Source organism: Octopus sinensis, linkage group LG1 (genome assembly GCF_006345805.1).
Source record: "Octopus sinensis linkage group LG1, ASM634580v1, whole genome shotgun sequence".
Lineage (NCBI taxonomy): Eukaryota > Metazoa > Mollusca > Cephalopoda > Octopoda > Octopodidae > Octopus > Octopus sinensis.
Genome location: NC_042997.1, coordinates 90,119,592 through 90,141,368, shown reverse-complemented (window position 1 = coordinate 90,141,368; position 21,777 = coordinate 90,119,592). Strand labels below are relative to the sequence as shown.

The following is a 21,777-nucleotide window of genomic DNA, read 5'->3' as shown; positions in this document are numbered from 1 at the left end:
TACCTCTACCATAGGTTCCCTCCACAGTTAGAGATCAGCACTTCTTTACACAGCTATCCACATCCATATGCATCACATGACCATACCAGTGCAGTCATCTCTCTTACACACCACAACTGATACCTTTTATGCCCAACTTTTCTCTCAAGATGCTTATACTTTGTCAAACATTCACACTGACATTGCCCATCCAGCGAAGCATACTAGCTTCATTTCTTTCAAGCTTATGCATGTCCTTGACTGTCACAGCCCATGTTTCACTGCTATGCAGCATAGCTGTTCACACAGTCATCATACTATATCTTACACTCTGAGGGAGAGACCTTTTGTTGCTAGCTGAGGTAGGAGCTCTCTGAACCTTTCCCAGCCCAATCTTATTCTCACAGCTATGCTTTCAGAGCATCCACCTCTGCTACTAACTTGGTCACCTAGATAACAGAAGCTATCTACTACCTCTAGCTTGCCCCCAGTGGCAGTTGATGGAGTCTATTTTCTGTACATTTATGGTGTTTATTGTACCTGTGTAACTTCCACACACAAAAGCTATTTTCCTTGTTAACCTTCCTCTGATATTGCTTCACTTATGTGTCCATAGCTTACACCAGGTACATCTTATGGAGTTTCTACTTATGCATTTTCTACAGATTGAGCAGGGCCATCTACCTGAAGGTATTTGTGATTTGCATTCCTACTTACTTTTTTGCTAGGTTAACTCTAAGGCCCTTCAATTCTAGACCTTGCTTCTATACCTGAAACTTCTTCTCTAGTCCTGCTAGTGATTCATCTATAAGAACAAGGTTATCAGCATAGAGGAGCTCCCAGGGGCTACCTGTCTTTTAAATTCCTCTGTTATTGCCAAGAGGATTACGATGAACAAGAGCGGGGCTGAAGACTGATCCTTGTACCCTGAAACCTTCGCTGTACTTGTTACCAGCCCTCACCTTACTGGTGGTGTCCCTGTACATGGTTTATACAGGTCTCTCCAACCACTTGGCTATCCCTAGTTTCTGCATTGACCACCAGATAAGGGATTGGGAGACCCTGTCAGAGGCTTTCTCCAAGTCAACAAAAGCCAAGTCCAGAGGTTCATCTTTGGGTATATATTTCTTCTGCAGCTGCCAGAAATATAGCATCAGTCATGTGTATATATATATATATACACACACACACACACACACACATTATCCAAGAATACATGTCTTTAAAAAGATAGTCTAGTCAAAAGTGCTCACACACACTAGAAAGAAATTTCTAAAAAGGTTAGTGACATTCTAATAAAGAATTTACAACTTTTTTAAAAAAATAACTTTTTTAAACATCTTTTTCATACTTGGTAGAACTATATCAATTTTCACAAAGACTTTTAAATATATACATACACATACATACATGCATATGTGTGTATGTGTGTGTGTGCATGTATTTATAAAGTGGAATATGCTAAACATACCAAGAAGAGGTGCAGCCTAATGTTCATCTGTTCAGATTTCACCTTTCCATTTTCATTCCTAGATCTTGAGATGACTGGAAACATTTATTCAAACTATAATTTCCATACAAATTTTTAACCACATAGTTATATCTGTGTGGATGTATATGTACATCTCTGTGTATATAGAGAGTCTGTCAAAAAAATGTATACACACTTCAGGAAAGAAAAATCTATATAAATATTTTAATTCAGTGTTATTACAATTTGATTAAACATTGAAACAGGTATCTATATTTGTAGAGGTACTTATACAAGTTAAGTATTTATACTTATCTTTCCTTTCCTGAAGTGTGTAATCATTTTTTTTTTCTTTTTGGTGGACTCTGTATTATGAACATACTTGAGGAAATTTAGTGAAGAAGGAGACAAACTGGGAAAGAACATGAATGCATGTTGAATACCTTAATATAACAATCAAAGAAACCAGAATATTAAAAACTTATGTGACACACAAGATTTCAGAAATTTTATGACTCCAGCACCACTTTGCCAATATGACTTTTTTTTTTTAATTAAAATTTTTCTAATAATGAAGGAATGACTGTCTAACTAATAAATAATACTCGTGTTGGAATATAAACAGAAGCAACTACAAAGTATGGTAGGGGTAATGAGTCACGAGCTAAATTCTAGGAATATTGTGGATTACTGCCCAAAAATACTGGCTGGATTTGCATAAAACATGTTAGATGTTTCATTTTCTTTTTTTTTTTTTCCTTCCCTACCCAACTCTGCAATATTTTAGAAATTCTTCTTTAAATGTTGTTTGGCACACTTGTCTACAATGTTATAGACAAAGTATACCAATTTGGGAAAAGAACATTAACTGATTGAAGAAGCAAGGTATAGATCAAAACAGAATAATGTTCTCTTGCAATAATTAATCACAGAAATACAGAATGGTAAATTCAGGCCAATTCTTCTCTAACCTTATGTTCTTTAAAACTCACTTCTCTTAATTATGCCAAGTTTTCCTTTTTATGCTACTTCTCATTTATTTTTTGTTGTTTGTTTTTTTTTCTTTTTTAAGACATTCACAAAATCTTTATTTCTTCATCTGTCAAAGAAAACTTTTTCAATCTTGTGTCCACAAACCAGCTTATATATTCTTTGTATTAGTGCTTGTGTATTGTCTTTTAACCTCCTCTAAATAATTGCTGCTGTATCACAGTCATTCCAACTGTCCAGATGACTTATTCTCATAAATTATGTCTTTTGAAATCACTAATTACTTCAATGAGTAAAACAGAAATAATTTTACTGAATTCCACACCTCTTAGCTCTTTGTCTAGACACTCTCTTGGACCAAGTTGTAAAAACAATTCCTAACTTTTGTCACAGATCAAACTAAAATGTATGACAGTGAAACTAAGAGTGGAATTCAGAAAAGAAAACAAAACAAGACAATAAATAGATAAATAAATAAATGTAGATTAAGATGTTGCTTAAATTGAAATAAGAAAGAATTGGTCTTGTGTTGTCAGTGGAATTGGAAAAATAGATTGATGAATTACGCACATGCACACTTGCACACTCAGGATTATATACACATGTGCGTGTGCACGTGTTTTAAAAGTTATTTTGTTCAATAGCAGTTGCATTATCATCATCTTAATATTTTTTTAGAATTAGAGGAGAATGCTCATGTTCATTGTAATAATGATGATGATGATGATAATCATCATATGCATTCTTAACCCTCTTAGACCTGGACCTGAGTCTAACTTTACCCTCCACTTGAACTCTTGAGCAAAAAAATAAATAGTTGCATACTCAGCTCAAGAGTAACAATTGCAGGCAAACTAAAGGACAAGATGGCAAAATAAATTCAGGAGAATAACAATAATAGGCTTATCTCTTAACTAATTTGTTCACCCAAATTACTGCTTTCCTCATCTCTCCCATCACCATCATGTAAACAATGTTGCCTGTTTCCAGTCTTCTATGAGAATATGTTTTTGGCTAGGAAAATATTACCTTGCTTGGAAACAGCTGAGGGATGGTGACAGAGTTTCTGGCCATAGAAAATCTGCCTCAACAAATTCTATATGACTCATGCAAGAATGGAGAGTGGATGTTAAATTACAGTAGCAATGACATACATTCACACACACACTCTCTCTCACACACACACATGGTTAAGTATGTTTGTTTAAAGTAATAGGGAAGATGATTTCATTGTGATGATAATGATAATGATCTGTATAGAAGCACTTAATTGGTAGCATTATTAGAATGCTAGACACAAATTATTTGTGATATTTTCTAGCTATTTATGCTTTGAGTTAAAATCTCACTAAAGCCAACTTTGCTCTCATCTTTCCAAGTTGGGGAAGCAGATTGGTCGAATTGTCAGTAGTGGAACAAAATATTTCAAAGTTTGTTTTGGATTTTTTTAAAGTTCTGAATTCATTTGTAACACTGGTGCCAAGCTGTACTAGACAGAGGGATTAAGAGGCTTACTGCATAGGTAATTGTTGGTCTTCCATTAAAAATATAAATCTGGGTCAGATTTGTACTCTTTAGAACTTTCCTGATACAAATACATGGTCAGTTCTGACTAATGAGGGCCTTAATCTGTATGAAACGTTTTAGAGAAGTGTAAAGTTGTGAAGTTTATACTTTACCCTAGTTGCTTTCATGACATGAGTAGAATGATACAACCACAACCATGAATCATCATTATCATATGTCCATCTTCCATTTTTCCATGTTAGCATGGTTTGGACTATTTGACAGAAGCTGACCAGGCAGAAGACTGCACCAGACTTCTGTGTCTGTTTTTGGCATGGTTTTTATGGTTGGATACCCTTCCTGACACCAATCACTCCACAGAGTAGACTGAGTACGTTTTACATAGCACTAGCACAGGCGAGGTCAGTTTTGGGCATGGATTTTACAGCTGGATACCCTTCCAAATGCCAATGTGGACAGGATGCTTTTTATATGGCACCAGCACTGGCAGGGTCACCAAGTCACTTTCAAGACAGGTAAACTTTGAGATGGGAGGGGACATTGGAGGAGGTGATCTTGTGTCAGATGAGGAAAGGTTAGAGTGTGCTAGAGATAGAAATAGGTGTCCTGCTGTTATGGAGGTACATGATTACCTGGCCAGAGTGAGAGAGGGAGAGAGAGAGTTAACAAGAAAGAGGACATACTTTTCTTTATTTTTGAATTAAATAAAAAATTGCCCTGTGTCTAATGCAGCCAAATTATAGATGGGAGGCTGAGTGTCATAGGCTAGGTAACCAGATGAGCATAAGTCTGCTAAGTACAATAATTGTTTCTAATACAAAAAAATGTTGAAAACAAGCCTAAATATCACAGGCTTTTAGCTTAAACTTTCAAAAAATTACTTATTGTATGTTGACTGTTATGTTGGGGAGGTCACATCATCTTATTATACCTCTTTTCTCAACATATATAACCCACACCTAATATATGTCTTACATTGTTTAATGACTGTGTTACCTTTAAGAACCATTTTTTTAATTGTCTAAATAAAAATTCTCCTTTGTTAAACTTCCATCTGCTTCTCAGCTATTTGCATGAACAGATGACAAAAAAAAAAAACTCACAGCAGTGATTCACAGTAACACAGATTATTACAGCCAAAAATATGAGTCTTATACCTTCTATGGCAAAATATTAATAACTATACAGTTGTTCTGAAAGAAGATAAAGTTGAAATGCAGTATTCACACACTGCAGTTTATTTATGACAAATTTATGGTTTTATACTTTATTCCAGTGTACTGTCACAACATTGCATTTACATACACAGAATCATACATTTTCCCCTAAAAAATCCACTTTAACCGTTTAGCATTCAGATTATTCTGCCAAATGCAATGCTTATGCATTCACATTGTTTTGAATTAATCATAAATTATCTCATAGCTTTGAGATTTCAGTGGTGTGACTGTTTATTACAGATAGAATATTTGGGCTGGACATAGTTGGTTTAAATGCTAGATATCTTTCAGTAAATGTATGATAACACATACTAAATTTGTTTTGATTTTTTTCCACAAAATGTACTTGTAAAATAGAAGTGTGTCTTATATACTGGCAAAAACAGTAATTAACCCTTTCGTTACTGTATTTATTTTGAGATGCTCTGTGTTCTTTCAATTACTTTATATATAACAAAGAATTTAGTAAAGTAACTTAGTTATCATTCAGGTAGTGTTAGGAACATAAATTGTGACTAAGGTTTGGTTGAAGATTTTAATTCAAAACTTATGATAACAAGATTTTTGTACTCAGAGCCAGAGCCGGTTTCAGCCAGGTTGGTAACAAAAGGGTTAAAACAAGCTCTTGTTATGTTATCAAGCACAGAGAACTCTGTAACAAACAAATGTTTGTGTGTTCATTTCACTGCACTAGCAGCTTTATTGGAAATATTTGAAGTGTGTGAGTATAAATGTTATCAGATGTTAACTGGTCGTGTGCATTATACATTCCTTTCTGTTTATTAATTGAGAAACTTCTGGAAGATGAATTAGCTTAATAATATTCTTAGAACTCAAAGAAAAGAAATAGAAACAAAAAGAAGAAAAAAAAAAGAAAATGATTGTTTTCTGCGATTATTTAAAAATTCTTAGTTTATTTGTTTTATTTTTGTTTTTCTTCCATAATTTCAATAGTTCATCAAATGATGAGGATTTTAATAGAAAAACATAAATATAGAAGTAATATAAACAACAGCAAAAAGAAAACTTTCATTAAAAACTCAAAAAATTTGCAGTTATAAATATAATTATAATACAGCTGATAATGATAATTATGATGATGATGGTGATATGATACTACTACTTCTGACTACTAAAACTACTACTACTACTAATAATAATAATAATAATATAATAATAATGATGATGATGATGATGATGTTAATGATAATGTTAATGATAATGATGATGATGTTAATGATGATGATGTTAATGATAATAATAATAATATAATAATAATAATGACGTTAATGATAATAATAATGATGATGATGATAATAATAATTTTGATAATGATATAACAATAATTATTTAGTTTTTATTTTGTAAATTTTGTGAACAACAATGTTTTAATTTGTATTTAAGTTTTTGTAACTGAATTTTGTTTTTCTATTAGTATTTTATTTAAAATAACAACTAATAATCAATTTCTATATAATTTATTTGAGGAATTTTTTTTTTTAATCCACCAAATTGTTATTGCTATTATTATTAATTATAATTTCAATTTCTTAATCAACTCAGTTTTGACTTCCAGTCACTGCTGTTATCACATGATTTGATTAGTTGGTCGCATAACTTTGTACACATATCATTCACTCACTCACTGAATCAGATATGGTGTTACTGTCTCTGTTGTTGTTGTTGCTTTTGTCGTTTAATTTGTTTATACCTCATGGAAACACAGCTTAGACATCGAATCAATGCGAGAGCCTCGACATTCTCACTTGATCTGCTAGAAATAGCAATCAATATCCCTCAAATCATATCCTCCATCTTAACAATAGGACACACTGGGTAATGCAGTTCAGAGGTCACTGCACATAGGGAAAAAAACACATGATAGTCACTTATAAAAACACATTGCCTAGTGGCAAAGATGTTGTACTCATAATTGCAAGATCATGATTTCAATTCTCAGACTGATTGTGTGTTGTATTTTTGAGCAAAACACTTCATTTCATATTGCTCGAGTCCACTCAGTTGTAAGTGGGTAAGCCCTGCAATGGACTGGCATTCCAATCAGGGGCAGTTTTGGTCTGCCACCTAACCATCAGGGTGGCATAATTCAGAAGCTACAACAATGTGAAGAAGTACATTGTGATCAGTGGTGTATAACAATGTCCTATAGGTTGGTCAATATAGTAAAAAATAATGACAGTCACTTATAAAGGCACATGGCCTAGTGGTTAGGGTATTGTACTCATAATTGCCAGATCATGGTTTCGATTCCCAGGCTGATTTTGTCTTGTAATTTTAATCAAAAAGCTTCTTTTCATATTGCTCTAGTCAACTGAGCTGCAAATGGGTAACCCTGCAATAGACTAGCATCCCATTCAGGGACAATTTTAGCCTGCCCACCTAGCCATCAGGGTGACATTATTCAAAAGAAGTGCATTGTGACTGGCAGTATGTAACAACATCCAATAGTCTGGTCAACACAGTGAAAAATTATGATAGTCACTTATGAAATGTCTTTGAACATACATTTGTTTAATCGGGATTGTCTTGCAGTTTAACATCAACAACAGCTGCTTAGAGGATGGGACATAGTACTTTTAATTTGTGAAGCTGTTGTTGGAGGTTGGGGAAGTGTGATGCTAGGTGGTTGTAGTGTTAGTAGTTGTGACCGAGGTAAAGGCAGCCATGTACAAATATACGGGTCATCTTAGAACTTAAAGAAAAGAAGTAGAAACAAAACGGGGGGGAAAAAAAATGATTGTTTTCTGCAATTATTTAAAAATTCTTAGTTTATTCGCTTTTTGTTTTCCTTCAATAATTTCAGTAGTTCATCAAACAATGGAGATTTTAATAGGAAAACATCAATATAGAACAGCAACTTCTCTTCAAACCGCTCTATCACCTTTGCTACCAAACTCAAAGGTGATAGAGGGTTTTGTAGAAAAGACTACGTTAAATGTAACAGTATAGTGACCAACTATTAATTGTAAACTACAAAACTCTTACATTCTCTTGATTTCCTGTGATTCAGACCATCTCATGGTCTCAGCAAACAAAATGGAAAGGGTGTTGCCACAGAGAATGGTGAGGGAGATGCACTGGAACAGCCACTCTGATTCATGGAGCTTGCACTTGCAGATAACCATTTCCAGCCCCAATAGTGGTGAGCTGGGATATGGTCCTGGGGCCCAAGAATGCCAAAGGCCTCCACTGCCACTGGCTCAACCATAAACCTGTCAGAGAGCAACTAATATTTTAACAGTTAGCTTTTCTCAGCCTTATGACATGTATGGAAATGGTTAGTGTTATGCTGGTGGTGGCAGCGGCAGCATTGGTGGTGGCAGTTGTTGTTGTTGTTACAGTATGTGGTAGTGATTAGTGAAGTCTAAGAGTGAAGCAGTCTGTCTCCCTTATATCTCCTTTTAACATCTCGAGAGATGTTAATAAGAGATATAACAAAAACAGTCTGTTGAACTTTTTAGATGTTTATAGCAACGAAAGAAACAAATAAATCCATTACTTCATTGTTTGTATGTTTGTGTGTGTGTGTGTGTGTGTGTGTGACTTTCCTAATTCCTTGCTGCATTTAACTAACTTATCCACCCTTCTTACACTCCTTCTTTGCCATATACAACCAGTTCTAATGATTGCCAACTTTGATACCATCTTAATACCACCGTGATACCATCCACATGCAAGGCTGTTCTTTTTTTCGTTTGCAATTGATTATAATTCTATTTTCCCTCAAATTATTACATTTTTTTAAAAGTATTTTTTGGTATATATTTTTGTATCACTTAATGGGGTTTTTTTAAAAACTTTTCTATTCTAGTTTAGTCTTGCTTTTTGTTTTAATTTTTTATCTAAATTATATTTGTGATTAATGATAGATTTATTCAGTATGAACAGGAGGAGGAGGCAAGAGGAGATGGTGTTATGAATTAAAATATATTTGTTTTCTCTAAACACATTCCTTTCAAGATAACATTGTTATATTCATTACAACACCAATTTTCTTCATCTTTTCATGGGTTGGATAGGTTTACTACAATCATGTTCTTTTACTTCTAATATTTCAGTCAGGAGGGAAAGCTATGCCCATGACCCTTTACTGGGTCTCCTTCACTAGTGAGAGGCAGGAAAGAAAGTATCCTGATACAGGGTGGGGCAGAGACGACAGACGTTTTTGAAATGGCTGCCAACAGGTACCATTTGTTCCATGGTGTCTTGGCATTTTTTTTCTTTTCAGGTGAAGCCATGGTGCTGTGGACAACAGAGCATCATATGTTTGCCTATGACAGTTATGTGAAGAATAATGAATCTGTCACAGCAGTTCAGTGTTAGTTTTGGCACCACTTCAATATTCACTGAAATCAGGCTGTTGCCACCCATAACGCAATTTTATGTTGAGTGAAGGCACTTCATACACGAGCTACACTAATGAATAGGAGACCGGTGGGGGTGCCACGAATGGTATGGATCCCAGAAAATGGGAGATGCATCAGACAAGCTTTGATATGGAGTCCAAATCACTCTACTTAGAGGCATTCCACTGAAATTGGCCTGAAATTTGGCAGGCAGGGGATAGTTAATTACATCAACCCCAGTGCTCAACTAGTACTTGTTTTATTAATCTTGAAAGGATTAACGGTAAAGATGTCCTCAGCTGAATTTGAACTCAGAATACAAAGGCAGATAAAATACTGCTAGGCATTTTGTCCAGTGTGCTAATGATTCTGCCTGCTCAGAAACTTTATAGTATCTGTACCACTACCAACTTGAAACTCTGCTAGCATTTAAACTGGCTATTTTCAGTCCAAATATTCCACTTGTTTTATGTTCAAACTGGCCAGATCTGGTATGTCACGTCTACTCTACAATTTCATTCGTACAATAAACAATCACATCATCAAAATCTCAACACTACAAGCTAGTGCATGATTGATTCGAAATAATGTGAATAAGTGCTACATTTGATAGAGTAATATGAACACTAAAAGGTTAATCCATCATGACTCAGTATAACATTATGGGTTTGATTCAGTCAAGTGTGTCTTCTCCCTGTTTACGTAAACGTTTTCCTTCATTATAAAGTAAAGCATGTTATTAGTGGCTATCCTCTCTTTATACTTGCAGAAGAACAGCAAGAACGATTTTTACTTCCACCAGACCAACCAGATGATGCTAAAATACTTCGGTTTGGAATAATTGGTGTCCCTAATGCTGGAAAGTCAACACTAGTCAACCAATTGGTGAACTGGAAGGTAAGATATTTCTATTAGAAGCAATGGCCACTGAATTCAAGACTGGAAACCACAACAGGAGAGGTATTCGATGGAAATGGTTGTGTGTTTGGCAGCAAAATGTGTTTTAGGATGACAGGGAAACAACAAATAGACTAAAGAAGCCTTAAGACAAACTGGTTGTAAAATGTTGGTTGTACACAAGTTACACATGAAATGATAATGGTTGACATTTGTGTCATATCACAGACATCAGCCAATGTGTGCATGACATATATAATGTGAATGAATGATGTGTTGTGTGAGTGTATTGAAGTTTATGATGGAGTGCTCTTAGGATAGAAGCATGCCAAGACATTAGAAGACAAATCTGAGGATGAATTGCCTCAAAGAAGAAATGATTTACAATGAAAATGGTTGAAATTAGGTAGTGGGGCAGGGTGATGCAAGAAGAAGAAACTCATCTAACTCACTTTAGTGTGTTAAAATGATGTTGAAACTATGATCAGAAGGAGAAAAATGACTAATGGGAAATACTGTGAATTGGAAGAATTATGTAGAGAAACAGGTGTTGGATGTGATCTGAAGGATTCAATAAATATCAAAGTTAGTTTGTGAGAAATGATGCTACAGACTCTATTATTCTTTAAAATAGTATAGAAACAGTTAACATTACACTGCAATGTTATGTTTGAAATTAAACTCCTGTAATTTAATCGCTTATAGATGAAATAATAATGACCTTGTATGGAGTCCTGTAACTTCAGATATTTCATTTCTAAAGCACTTGTGGCGGTGCTACATAAAAGCACTCATGCGGTCTCATGTAAAAGCACTCATCCAACAACACATAAAAACATCCATGTGGTGTCATGTAAAAGCACCTGTGTGGCATCATGTAAAAGCATCCATGCAGGGTCACATGAAAATGCCTGTGTGGTGTCATATAAAAGTACCAGTGTGGTGCCATGTAAAAGCTCCCAGCACATTCTGCAAAGTGGCTAGTGTTAGAAAGGGCATCCAGCCATAGAAACCACACCAAATAAGACTGGAGTCTGGTACAACCCCACTGCCAGCATGCCAGCCCTGGTCACACCATCCAACTCATACCAGCATGGACAACAGATGCTAAATGATGATGATGATTATGATTGATATCGATGGTGACATGAGAGTCTACATGTAATCACTCACTTTACTAGAAATTGCTATGAAATCTCACTCAAATCAAAACCCTGCCACCTTAAAAAATTATGGAGGGCACACTATAGGTGCAGGAAGTTTGCTTCCCAACCACATGGTTCTGGGTTCAGTCCACTACATGGCACCTTGAGCAAGTGCCTTCTACTATAGTCGCAGGCTGACCAAAGCTTTGTCGGTGAATTTGCAAAGTGGCTAGTGTTAGAAAGGGCATCCAGCCATAGAAACCACACCAAATAAGACTGGAGTCTGGTACAACCCCACTGCCAGCATGCCAGCCCTGGTCACACCATCCAACTCATACCAGCATGGACAACAGATGCTAAATGATGATGATGATTATGATTGATATCGATGGTGACATGAGAGTCTACATGTAATCACTCACTTTACTAGAAATTGCTATGAAATCTCACTCAAATCAAAACCCTGCCACCTTAAAAAATTATGGAGGGCACACTATAGGTGCAGGAAGTTTGCTTCCCAACCACATGGTTCTGGGTTCAGTCCCACTACATGGCACCTTGAGCAAGTGCCTTCTACTATAGTCGCAGGCTGACCAAAGCTTTGTCGGTGAATTTGGTTGATGGAAACTAAAAGAAGCTCATCATGTGTGTGTGTGTGTTTGTGTCTGTGTTTGTTCTCTACCTCCTCTTAACAACTGGTGTTGGTGTATTTACATCCCCATAACTTAGCAGTCCAGCTAAAGAGACCGATAGAATAAGTACCTGACTTAAAAAGAAAAAAATAGGTACTAAAGGGTAATTCATTCAATGAAAATTCTTCAGGGCAGTGCTCCAGCCTGGCCATAGTCTAATATCTGAAACAAGTGAAAGACAAAAGGTAAAAGATTGGATAATGTAGTTCATTGTGATTGGTGCTGATCAAGGAAGGATGGTCTGCAATTATAAATCAACTTGAAAAGGACTAAACAGTAACAATTTTAGAACCAAAGACTACAACTGCTATACTTATAAGTTACTAGGCACAGGCTTTGTTATATGACAGTAGTTATTATTATCAGTTTTAAAAACTCATTTTTCCCTATATCAGCAAAATAAAATGGAAACTGTCTTGTCTTTGCAACAATCTATACTGGAATAATTTAGCATGATTACTATGGTTACAGTTTTCATCATATTTGACCTGACTCATGAGATTTCTCTGATCTAGTGCCGTTGTAATGCAACAATTTTAGTATTTCAACAGCCACACCATAAACCCACTCCATTCCTCATGCATTTCAGAAATATCAAAAATTGAGTAGATTAGGTGAAGAACGAAGCAGAAAGTTAAAAAGCTGAGTGAAGAAGGTTAACTTACTGCGAAAGACAAACAAACAAACAACAATGCTAAACAAATTTTGAAAAAGAGAAAAACTAAAGAATTAGCAAATAATGAGTTGCTTAATTTGATGGCTTGCTTACTTAACCATCTGGAACCTTTAATCTTTGGGACTGTTATTGCAATTACTAATGTTTTCCATCCTTCTGGTTCAGGAAAGAAGGTTAAACCAGAAATGAAAATAAAATAAAATTCTCAACAATACTAGAAGAAGAAACAGCAGAAGAGGCCAGGAAAACAATATATTTGACATTGTTAGATGTAATTTTGGACAAAACTAGCAATTCTAGCAATTATTCCCCAGGTTTTGCTGTAAATTTAGAGGTGAATTTCAGTTGGAAAAACCTTGTTAATTTCTGTCTGTTTACAATGAAATTAGAAATTATATCCAACAGAAGTGCACACATATGTACTCTGTTAATTAGATATTGATTTTTTTTTTACTAGGCACAGGGGACCTGTTTTGTATGAGAGATGGTAATATGTTCCCATCATGTCCATTACAAGTACTTTAACACCCCACCACTACCAAGAGGTTATCATCATCAGCTCTATCAGCAATACAATCTAGTAAAAGATACTCTGGGTTGAATAGGTCTGCAATGCATGCAATTGCTATTTACGTTACTTGCTAATGTAATTACCATAAAACTCCATGTACTGTACGTATTTTTCTCTCTCACAAAAATCAAGATTAAAATTTAAAATTTGGGTTATATATGATACATGGTATTTGTGTAATTTATCTTTTACTTGTGTGGTTTTAGTCAATCAAATCGACCTCAACACTTATTTGTTTCTAAGTCTGGTACTTATAGTATTAGTCTCTTTCACGGAAGTAATACCAACACCAGTTGTTAAGACACACAGAAAGTCACACACACATATACATACATACATACATACATACATACATACATACATACATACATGCATACATACGCATACATATATACACATACATAGACATACATACAAACATACATGATATATATATATATATATCAACCCTTTAGTGTTCAGGTTATTCTATCAAACGTAATGATTATTGATTTACATTGTTTTAAATTAATCATGCATTATCTCATATCCTTGAGATTTCGGTGGTGTGATTGTTTAATGTAGAATAACATTGTAGAGTGTTATGAGAGCCTGGATTTGGCCAGTTTGAACCTAAAACAAATAGAAAATTTTGGTTGGATATGGCTGATTTAAATGCTAATGGATTAATGTTTGTTTTTATATTCTGTTATAATGAAAACACTTTTACATTAATCTGATGGGTTACTCTATACTTTTGTGGAGCACAAATTTATTAATCTGTTGACAGTGACTTTGAAGTTTTGACTAGCTAAGCCATCATGCATAGTGTTATGTTTTGAGGGATTTTTTGTAGCCAGTTTAGGCCCCAAAATCAAGATGCATATTATACATGGATTTTTATGGCATTCCCTTTGTGGACCAATAAGAGAAAGAAAGAAAGAGAGAGAGAGAGTGAGAGCATCTGTATGGTCACTCACCTTACAAGAAATATCAGTCAAGTCTTCTTCCAATGACATTTTAATGTCTTAAAAATAGAATGACACATTGAATAACACTAGATACCTGATAGACTCTCTTGTTGTAAACAACAGATGAGGTTTTATGAGAGTTCTGAAAATTTTTGCTGAGCAATCTGCACAGATGATTTGTTTATAGTGATCAAGTGTTTGTGCTGCACATTTGCTCACTCCCTCCATCAAATCTCGACATTACCTGTAGAGGTGCACAGTGTGCCATATATCAGATGTCAAAACATAATGCACTACCTGGTCTGGGAATCAAAACCATGATCTTGCACTCATAAGTGCAAAACCCTAGCCACTAAGCCACATGCCCTCAATACCTGAGGTAAAAAAAATATATATATATAATTGAAAGCATCATTTAAAGCTGTGATCCTCGACCATTTTTTGCCTATGGACCCCTTTGATTCCTATTTCATTCTACTTGACCTCCATAGCCATTTGATGTATATTAAAAAAATCCTGCTGTATTTTTATAATTAAATATTATTAGGAATTGTATAAAAGAAGATGTAAAGAGTCAGAATATTGCTAAGTATTTTGAACAATGTGCTAACAGGTCTGCTTATTTGCTGCCTTATTTTCTGGTAATATTTCTTTCTGCTACAAGAATAAGACCAGAAATTTTGAGAGAGTGTCTAGTTGATTACATTGACCACAGTGCTTGACTGTTACTTATTTCATGAACCCTGGAAAGGCTGAGAGGCAAAGTTGATCTTGGCAGAATTTGAACTCGGAACATAAAGCGCCAGAAGTTCTGCTATGCATTTATAAATTTTTAACAACAGAATTTGATATGGACCTCAGTTCAGAACCACTGATCTAAAGCATCAACTAACTTGCGCTGCACAGTATTGCCCCTTTTAGTGGACAATACTCAGCTCATTATTCAGAAATTATATTGCATTTAACTGGTTAAAAACATTTTAATCCATAAAAGCATAATGAAGGGTTTGTAAAGACGGGATATGAATAATTGATTGAATAGCCTCTACAACATTATTAAGTATCATAGGTTGGTTGGCTGGTTGGTTAGTTTGTTTTTCTCATAAGCTTCAAGTTGTGATCATGTTAATTAAAATGTTACTGCAATGTTGCCTGGAAGCATTTTATATATCCCACTCCTCTGCCTTGCAAGCCATTTTGTTTTACCTACAACTCTTACTGTCCTCTTCTCTCTGTCTCTCTCTCTCTCTCTCACCTGTTTCTATTTCTTCTTATCACTCTCTCTCTCTCTCTCTCTCTCTCTCTCTCTATCACCTGTTTCTATTTCTTCCTATCACTCTCTCTCTCTCCTCTTTTTTCTTACTGCTTTCTCACTTATGGCCGTTTTTTCTAATGCTTCCCCATATCTCTCTCTCTCTCTCTCTCTCTCTCTCTCTCTCTCTCTCTCTAATTCACTCTCTTTTCTCTCTTTCTCCTGTATTCTTTCTTCTCCTCCTCTTACCACGTTTCTCCCTCCTTCTGTGCCTCATCTCTTCTTCCCTTCCATGTCTTCTCCACTCTTCATCCCTTTCCATGTTCCCTTCTCCCCTCTCACTACCACCATTTCTTCTCTACTTCTATATTTTCTTCTCTCCACCTCTCCTCCCACTACTATTTTCCCCCCTCTCACTACTATTCTTCTTTGCTCTCCAACCATCTTTCTTTCTCACCTCCCTCCTTCCCTCTCATCTACTTCTGTCTTTTGCCTGCTTTCTCTTTCACCTTCTCTTTCCATTGTCTCTCTTCTCTTCCACCTCATCTTCTCTCATCAATTGCTCCAACAATATGCAAATATACTAAAAATGAATTGGTTGTCACATGCATGTGTGTGTGTGTACATAACATGATTGTATACATACTTCAACAATATACCACATCAAGTTTCAACACTGATCTACTCAGGGCTTCTAAAATCTTTTTTTATAATTATCACCCACTTTCTTATACTAGAACATTTTCATCTCCTGCCCTCTTCCCCATCTTTGCAACAAAATTAAATATGCCAGAACACCTTGAAACATTATTGCCAACAGATTGGTTGACATTGAAAGACTGTTTTCATGCAAATCATTTCACCAATAAAATATGGAATGTCAAAATATTTTGACCATTGATATTGGTTTTAAATTTTAGCACAAGGCCAACAGTTTAAAGGAAGAGGATAAGTCGATTACACTGACCCCAGTACATATTTCATTGACCTTGAATGGATGAATGGCAAAGTTGACCTCAGTGTAATTCAGATGTTGAAAAGCTCTTTATGTTTTGAGTTCAAATTCTGCCAAGATCAACTTTGTCTTTCATCCTTTCAGGGTCTATAAAATAAGTAACAGTCATGCACTGTGGTCAATGTAATTGACTAAATGCTTTCCCAAAATTCATTGTTCGACATTTATAATTCCTGGCTAGCTTCAGGAATCATGAAGTGGCACATAATGTAGATTCCTGGAATATTTTTTGAAATGTTTAATTTGTATATATTCACCTGATGGAAACAGTTCTTTTGCATGATGTAATAACTCATAAATGATAAACAATGAGAATGCATGCAGTATATATATACATATCATTTATCTCATGTGTGTATATATATAAATATTATTATCCATCATATATGTGATGGATACATATATGTGTGTATATATACATACATACACCACACACACACACTGAAAGAAGCCCATTTTATGTATGGGTGTGTATATATATATATATATATATATATATATATATATATAGGTTTGTGTGTGTGTTTGTCCTGCACCACTGCTTAACAATTGGTGTTGGTGTGTTTACGTCTGTGTAACTTAGCCATTTAGCAAAAGAAATTGATAGAATAAGTACCTGGCTAAAAAAAAACACTGGACTCGATTCATTTGACTAAAAATTCTTCAAGGTGGTGCCCCAGCATGGCCATAGTCTAATACCTGAAAGAAGTAAAATATGTATATATGGTGAATGCATGTATTATTGTTCTTGGAAATCCATCTTGACAAGTCATTGAATTTTTCTTTCTATTCTTTTTTATTTTAGTAAACACAAAAAACTATTTAAAAACTGTTTTTCAAAAAGGCATAAATAAAATATAACAATAATAATAATAAAAGAAGATAGAGAAAATAAAGTTGAAATAAAAAATATACATAGGCACAGGAGTGGCTGTATGGTAAGTAGCTTGCTTACCAATCACATGGTTCCAGGATCAGTCCCACTACATGGCACCTTGGGCAAGTGTCTTCTACTATAGCCTCAGCCTTGTGAGTGGATTTGGTAGACATAAACTGAAAGAAGCCCATTGTGTATGTATGTATGTATATATATATGTATATATATATATATATATATATATATATATATATATATACATGTGTGTGTGTCTGTGTTCATCCCCCCAAACATTGTTTAACAATTGATGCAGGTGTCTTAGTGGTTCAGCAAAAGAGACTGATAGAATAAATACTAGGCTTACAAAGAATAAGTTCTGGGGTTGATTTGCTTGACTAAAGGTTGTGCTTCAACATGGCTGCAGTCAAATGATTGAAACAAGTAAAAGAATAAAAGAATATATGCATACACACACACACACACACACATATATATATGTATATATATATAAGGACCTCATCTTTGTAGGTGGAGATTTTAACGGGCATGTTGGGCGGGAATCGGGTATCTTCACTGGGGTACATGGTGGCTATGGTATTGGCACCAGAAATGATGAGGGAACTAGACTGCTGGAATTCTGTGATGCATGTAACCTTTCAATCTGCAACACTAACTTCAAGAAGCCAGTCTGCCACCTTATAACTTATCAGTCAGGAGACTCCGCTAGCCAAATAGACTTCATCCTCACCAGACAACGGGATGCAGGGTTGCTCTTGAATACAAAGACCCTCCCGGGTGAAGAATGTATCCCTCAGCATAGACTAATCATCAGTGACTTTAAGCTTGAGGCCAGAAGGACTCCAAGAAACAAAATAATCCAGAAAAGAAGGATTTGGAGGCTAAAGAACCCTTCGCATGGTCAGAAATTTAGGGACATACTCATCAAGAAATTTGATGAGAGGGAGGAGGAGCTTCAGACGTCAGACATAGAAGGTAGCTGGGAATTCCTACGGGACAGCTTGTTGAGTGCCACAGACCAAGTCTGTGGATGGTGCAAAGTCCCTTCCAGACCTAGAATTACGTGGTGGTGGAATAGTGCAGTAGATAAAGCCATCTGTGAAAAGAGAGGGCCTGGAAAGCCTGGAAGGATGGGGGCAGCAGGGAACTGTACCAGATAGCCAAAAGGGAGGCTGGGCGGCAGGTATACATTGCCAAAGATGTAGCAGAAAGAAGAAGTTTGCCAATGTCCAGCGTCGCGAGGATCAAAGAGCTGAAGTATTTCGGATTGCCAGACAGTGTGTCAGAGAAAATAGCGATGTTATAGGAGAGAAATGTGTCCGCATGGATGATGGGGCACTTGCTTTTACTACTAGTGAAAAGAAAGAGGCTTGGAGAAGCCATTATGAAAGACTGCTGAATGAGGAGAATGAATGGGAGGAGGAGAGCCTGCCAAATGTTGACCCAGTAGAGGGACCAGCTACCCGAATAGACAGCTCCCTTGTAGATAAGGCAATTAAGGATATGAAACCAGGCAAAGTCCCTGGCCTATCAGGAATCACTGCTGAGATGCTTAAAACAGCTGGCTATGTGGGCTATGCCATAGTCACCCGCATTGTAAACCAGGTAGTTCACAATGGAGTCATACCCAATGACTGGTGCAGCAGCACCATAGTCAACTGCTACAAGGGTATGGGTGATGCTCTAGATAGAAATAACTACAGAGGTATCAAACTGTTGGACCAGGTGATGAAGGTCTCAGAGAAGGTCATAACCAATCTCATTAGGGAGAGAATTTGTTTAGATGAAATGCAGTTCGGTTTTGTACCAGGTAGAAGCACCACTGATGCTATATTCCTGGTCCGACGACTGCAGGAGAAGTACCTAGCTAAAGATAAACCCCTCTACATAGCTTTTGTAGACTTGGAGAAAGCCTTTGACAGGGTTCCCCGTTCCCTTATTGGTGGTCGATGCGGAAACTGGAGATTGAAGAATGGCTAATAAAGGCTGTACAGGCTCTATACAGAGAGGCTGTCAGCAAGGTTAGGATTGGCAACGAATATAGTGAAGAATTCCGGGTAGAAGTAGGTGTGCACCAGGGCTCAGCCCTCAGTCCCCTTTTATTCATCATAGTCCTTCAGGCAATAACAGAGGAATTCAAAACGGGATGCCCCTGGGAGCTCCTCTATGCCGATGACCTAGCTCTCATAGCAGAATCACTACCGGAACTAGAAGAGAAATTTCGGGTGTGGAAGCAAGGGTTGGAATCAAAGGGCCTTAGAATAAATGTAGCAAAGACCAAAGTATTAGTAAGCAGCAAGAGGTACTCAGCACACATCCCCTCGGGTAGGTGGCCCTGCTCAACCTGTAGGAAAGGTACAGGTAGAAACTCCATAAGATGCACCCAATGTAAGTTATGGACACATAAGAGGTGCAGCAACATTAAAGGGAAATTAACAGATAAGATAGCTTTCATGTGCGGCAGATGCACAGGGACAATAGACACAACAGACACTCAGAAAACAGATTCCATCACACTCCAGGGAGAGAAACTAGAAGTAGTTGATAGTTTCCGCTACCTGGGTGACCAAGTTAGTAGCGGAGGTGGATGCACAGAGAGTATCACCACTAGAATACGAATAGCCTGGGCAAAGTTCAGAAAGCTCCTACCCCTACTGGCAACAAAAGGTCTCTCCCTCAGAGCAAAAGGTAGATTGTATGATGCATGTGTGCGAACTGCCATGCTTCACGGTAATGAAACATGGGCTGTGACTGCAGAAGACATGCGTAGACTTGAAAGAAATGAAGCTAGCATGATCCGCTGGATGTGTAGTGTCAGTGTGCACGCAAAACAGAGTGTAAGTATCCTGAGAGAAATGCTGGATATAAGAAGCATCAGATGTGGTGTGCAAGAGCGACGCTTGCGATGGTATGGTCATGTGCTGCGGATGGATGAAGAGAGATGTGTGAAGAAGTGCCACTCCCAAACAGTTGAAGGTATCAGGGGGAGACGTAGACCCAGGAAGACATGGGATGAGGTGGTCAAGCATGACCTCAGAGCATTGGGCCTCACTGAGGCAATGGCGAAGGACCGAGATCTCTGGAGATATGCTGTGACTACAAAGACCCGGGCTGCTTTCTGCAGCAATTCCACATACCCCCTACCCATTCTAAGTACCCCGGATCCCCAAAGTACCCTGGATCCCCAAAGTACCCCGATCCCCAAAGTACCCCGGACCTCGTTGCCCCCGTGCCGCTGACACGTTAAAATGCTCGAACCGATCGTGACGATGCCGGACCCTCCGGCCCCTGTGCAGGTGGCACGTAAAAAGCACCCAATCCACTCACGGAGTGGTTTGCGTTAGGAAGGGCATCCAGCCGTAGAAACTCTGCCAGATTCAGACTGGAGCCTGGAGCGGCCCCTGGCTTCCCAGACCCGGTCGAACCGTCCAACCCGTGCTAGCGCGGAAAGCGGACGTTAAACGATGATGATGATGATGATATATATATATATATATATATATGCGTGTATATATATATGTGTGTATGTGCATGTAGCTGAGCATGAAATGGAAATATTATGCAAACCTACCAAGAAGACCTTCAGTACACAGAACAAATCTGATATCTTTTCTTTCCCTTTCTTCCCTTCCTTATTCTTGACATTGCTTCAATCTATGTAATTAATATGCTTAATAGATATTTGGACAGAGCGATCAATTCATTATCTCATGTCAACAAGCACCACATGATAGATTCATGTTCACATATGCCTAACAAGGTTGAGATGTAAAAAATTAAAAATTTCAAAATAGCTTCATGTAGAATGGCAATGTGTGTGCAAATGTGTGTAATCCTCTGTATGTGTATGTATTTGTATACATATGTAGATTTGTACCTATGCATGTGTAAGTATATATATATCTACACCCATGTATGTGTGCATATGTTTGTGTGTGTGTGAATATGTATATAGATGTATATCTGTGTGTGTCTTTGTATGTGTGTTTGTATATATATGTACACATAAGTATGTATATGTATACAAATGTAAGAGCTTATGCAAATGTATACGTCTGTAAATATATGCACATACACTCATATATATGCACATATATGTATATATGCACATATATGTATATATGCCACAT

At 36.7% G+C, this 21,777-nt stretch overlaps 1 protein-coding gene across 1 annotated transcript in view; it reads left to right on the top strand.

The window, feature by feature from the left end:
• The window catches only part of LOC115217375 (GTPase Era, mitochondrial), a 121,953-nt gene that overhangs the window by 24,531 nt on the left and 75,645 nt on the right, over positions 1 to 21,777 (top strand). Inside the window, exon 3 of the mRNA XM_029787092.2 lies at positions 10,324 to 10,451. Coding sequence (XP_029642952.1) covers positions 10,324 to 10,451 — 128 coding nt within the window. The remainder of the gene's footprint in view (positions 1 to 10,323; positions 10,452 to 21,777) is intronic.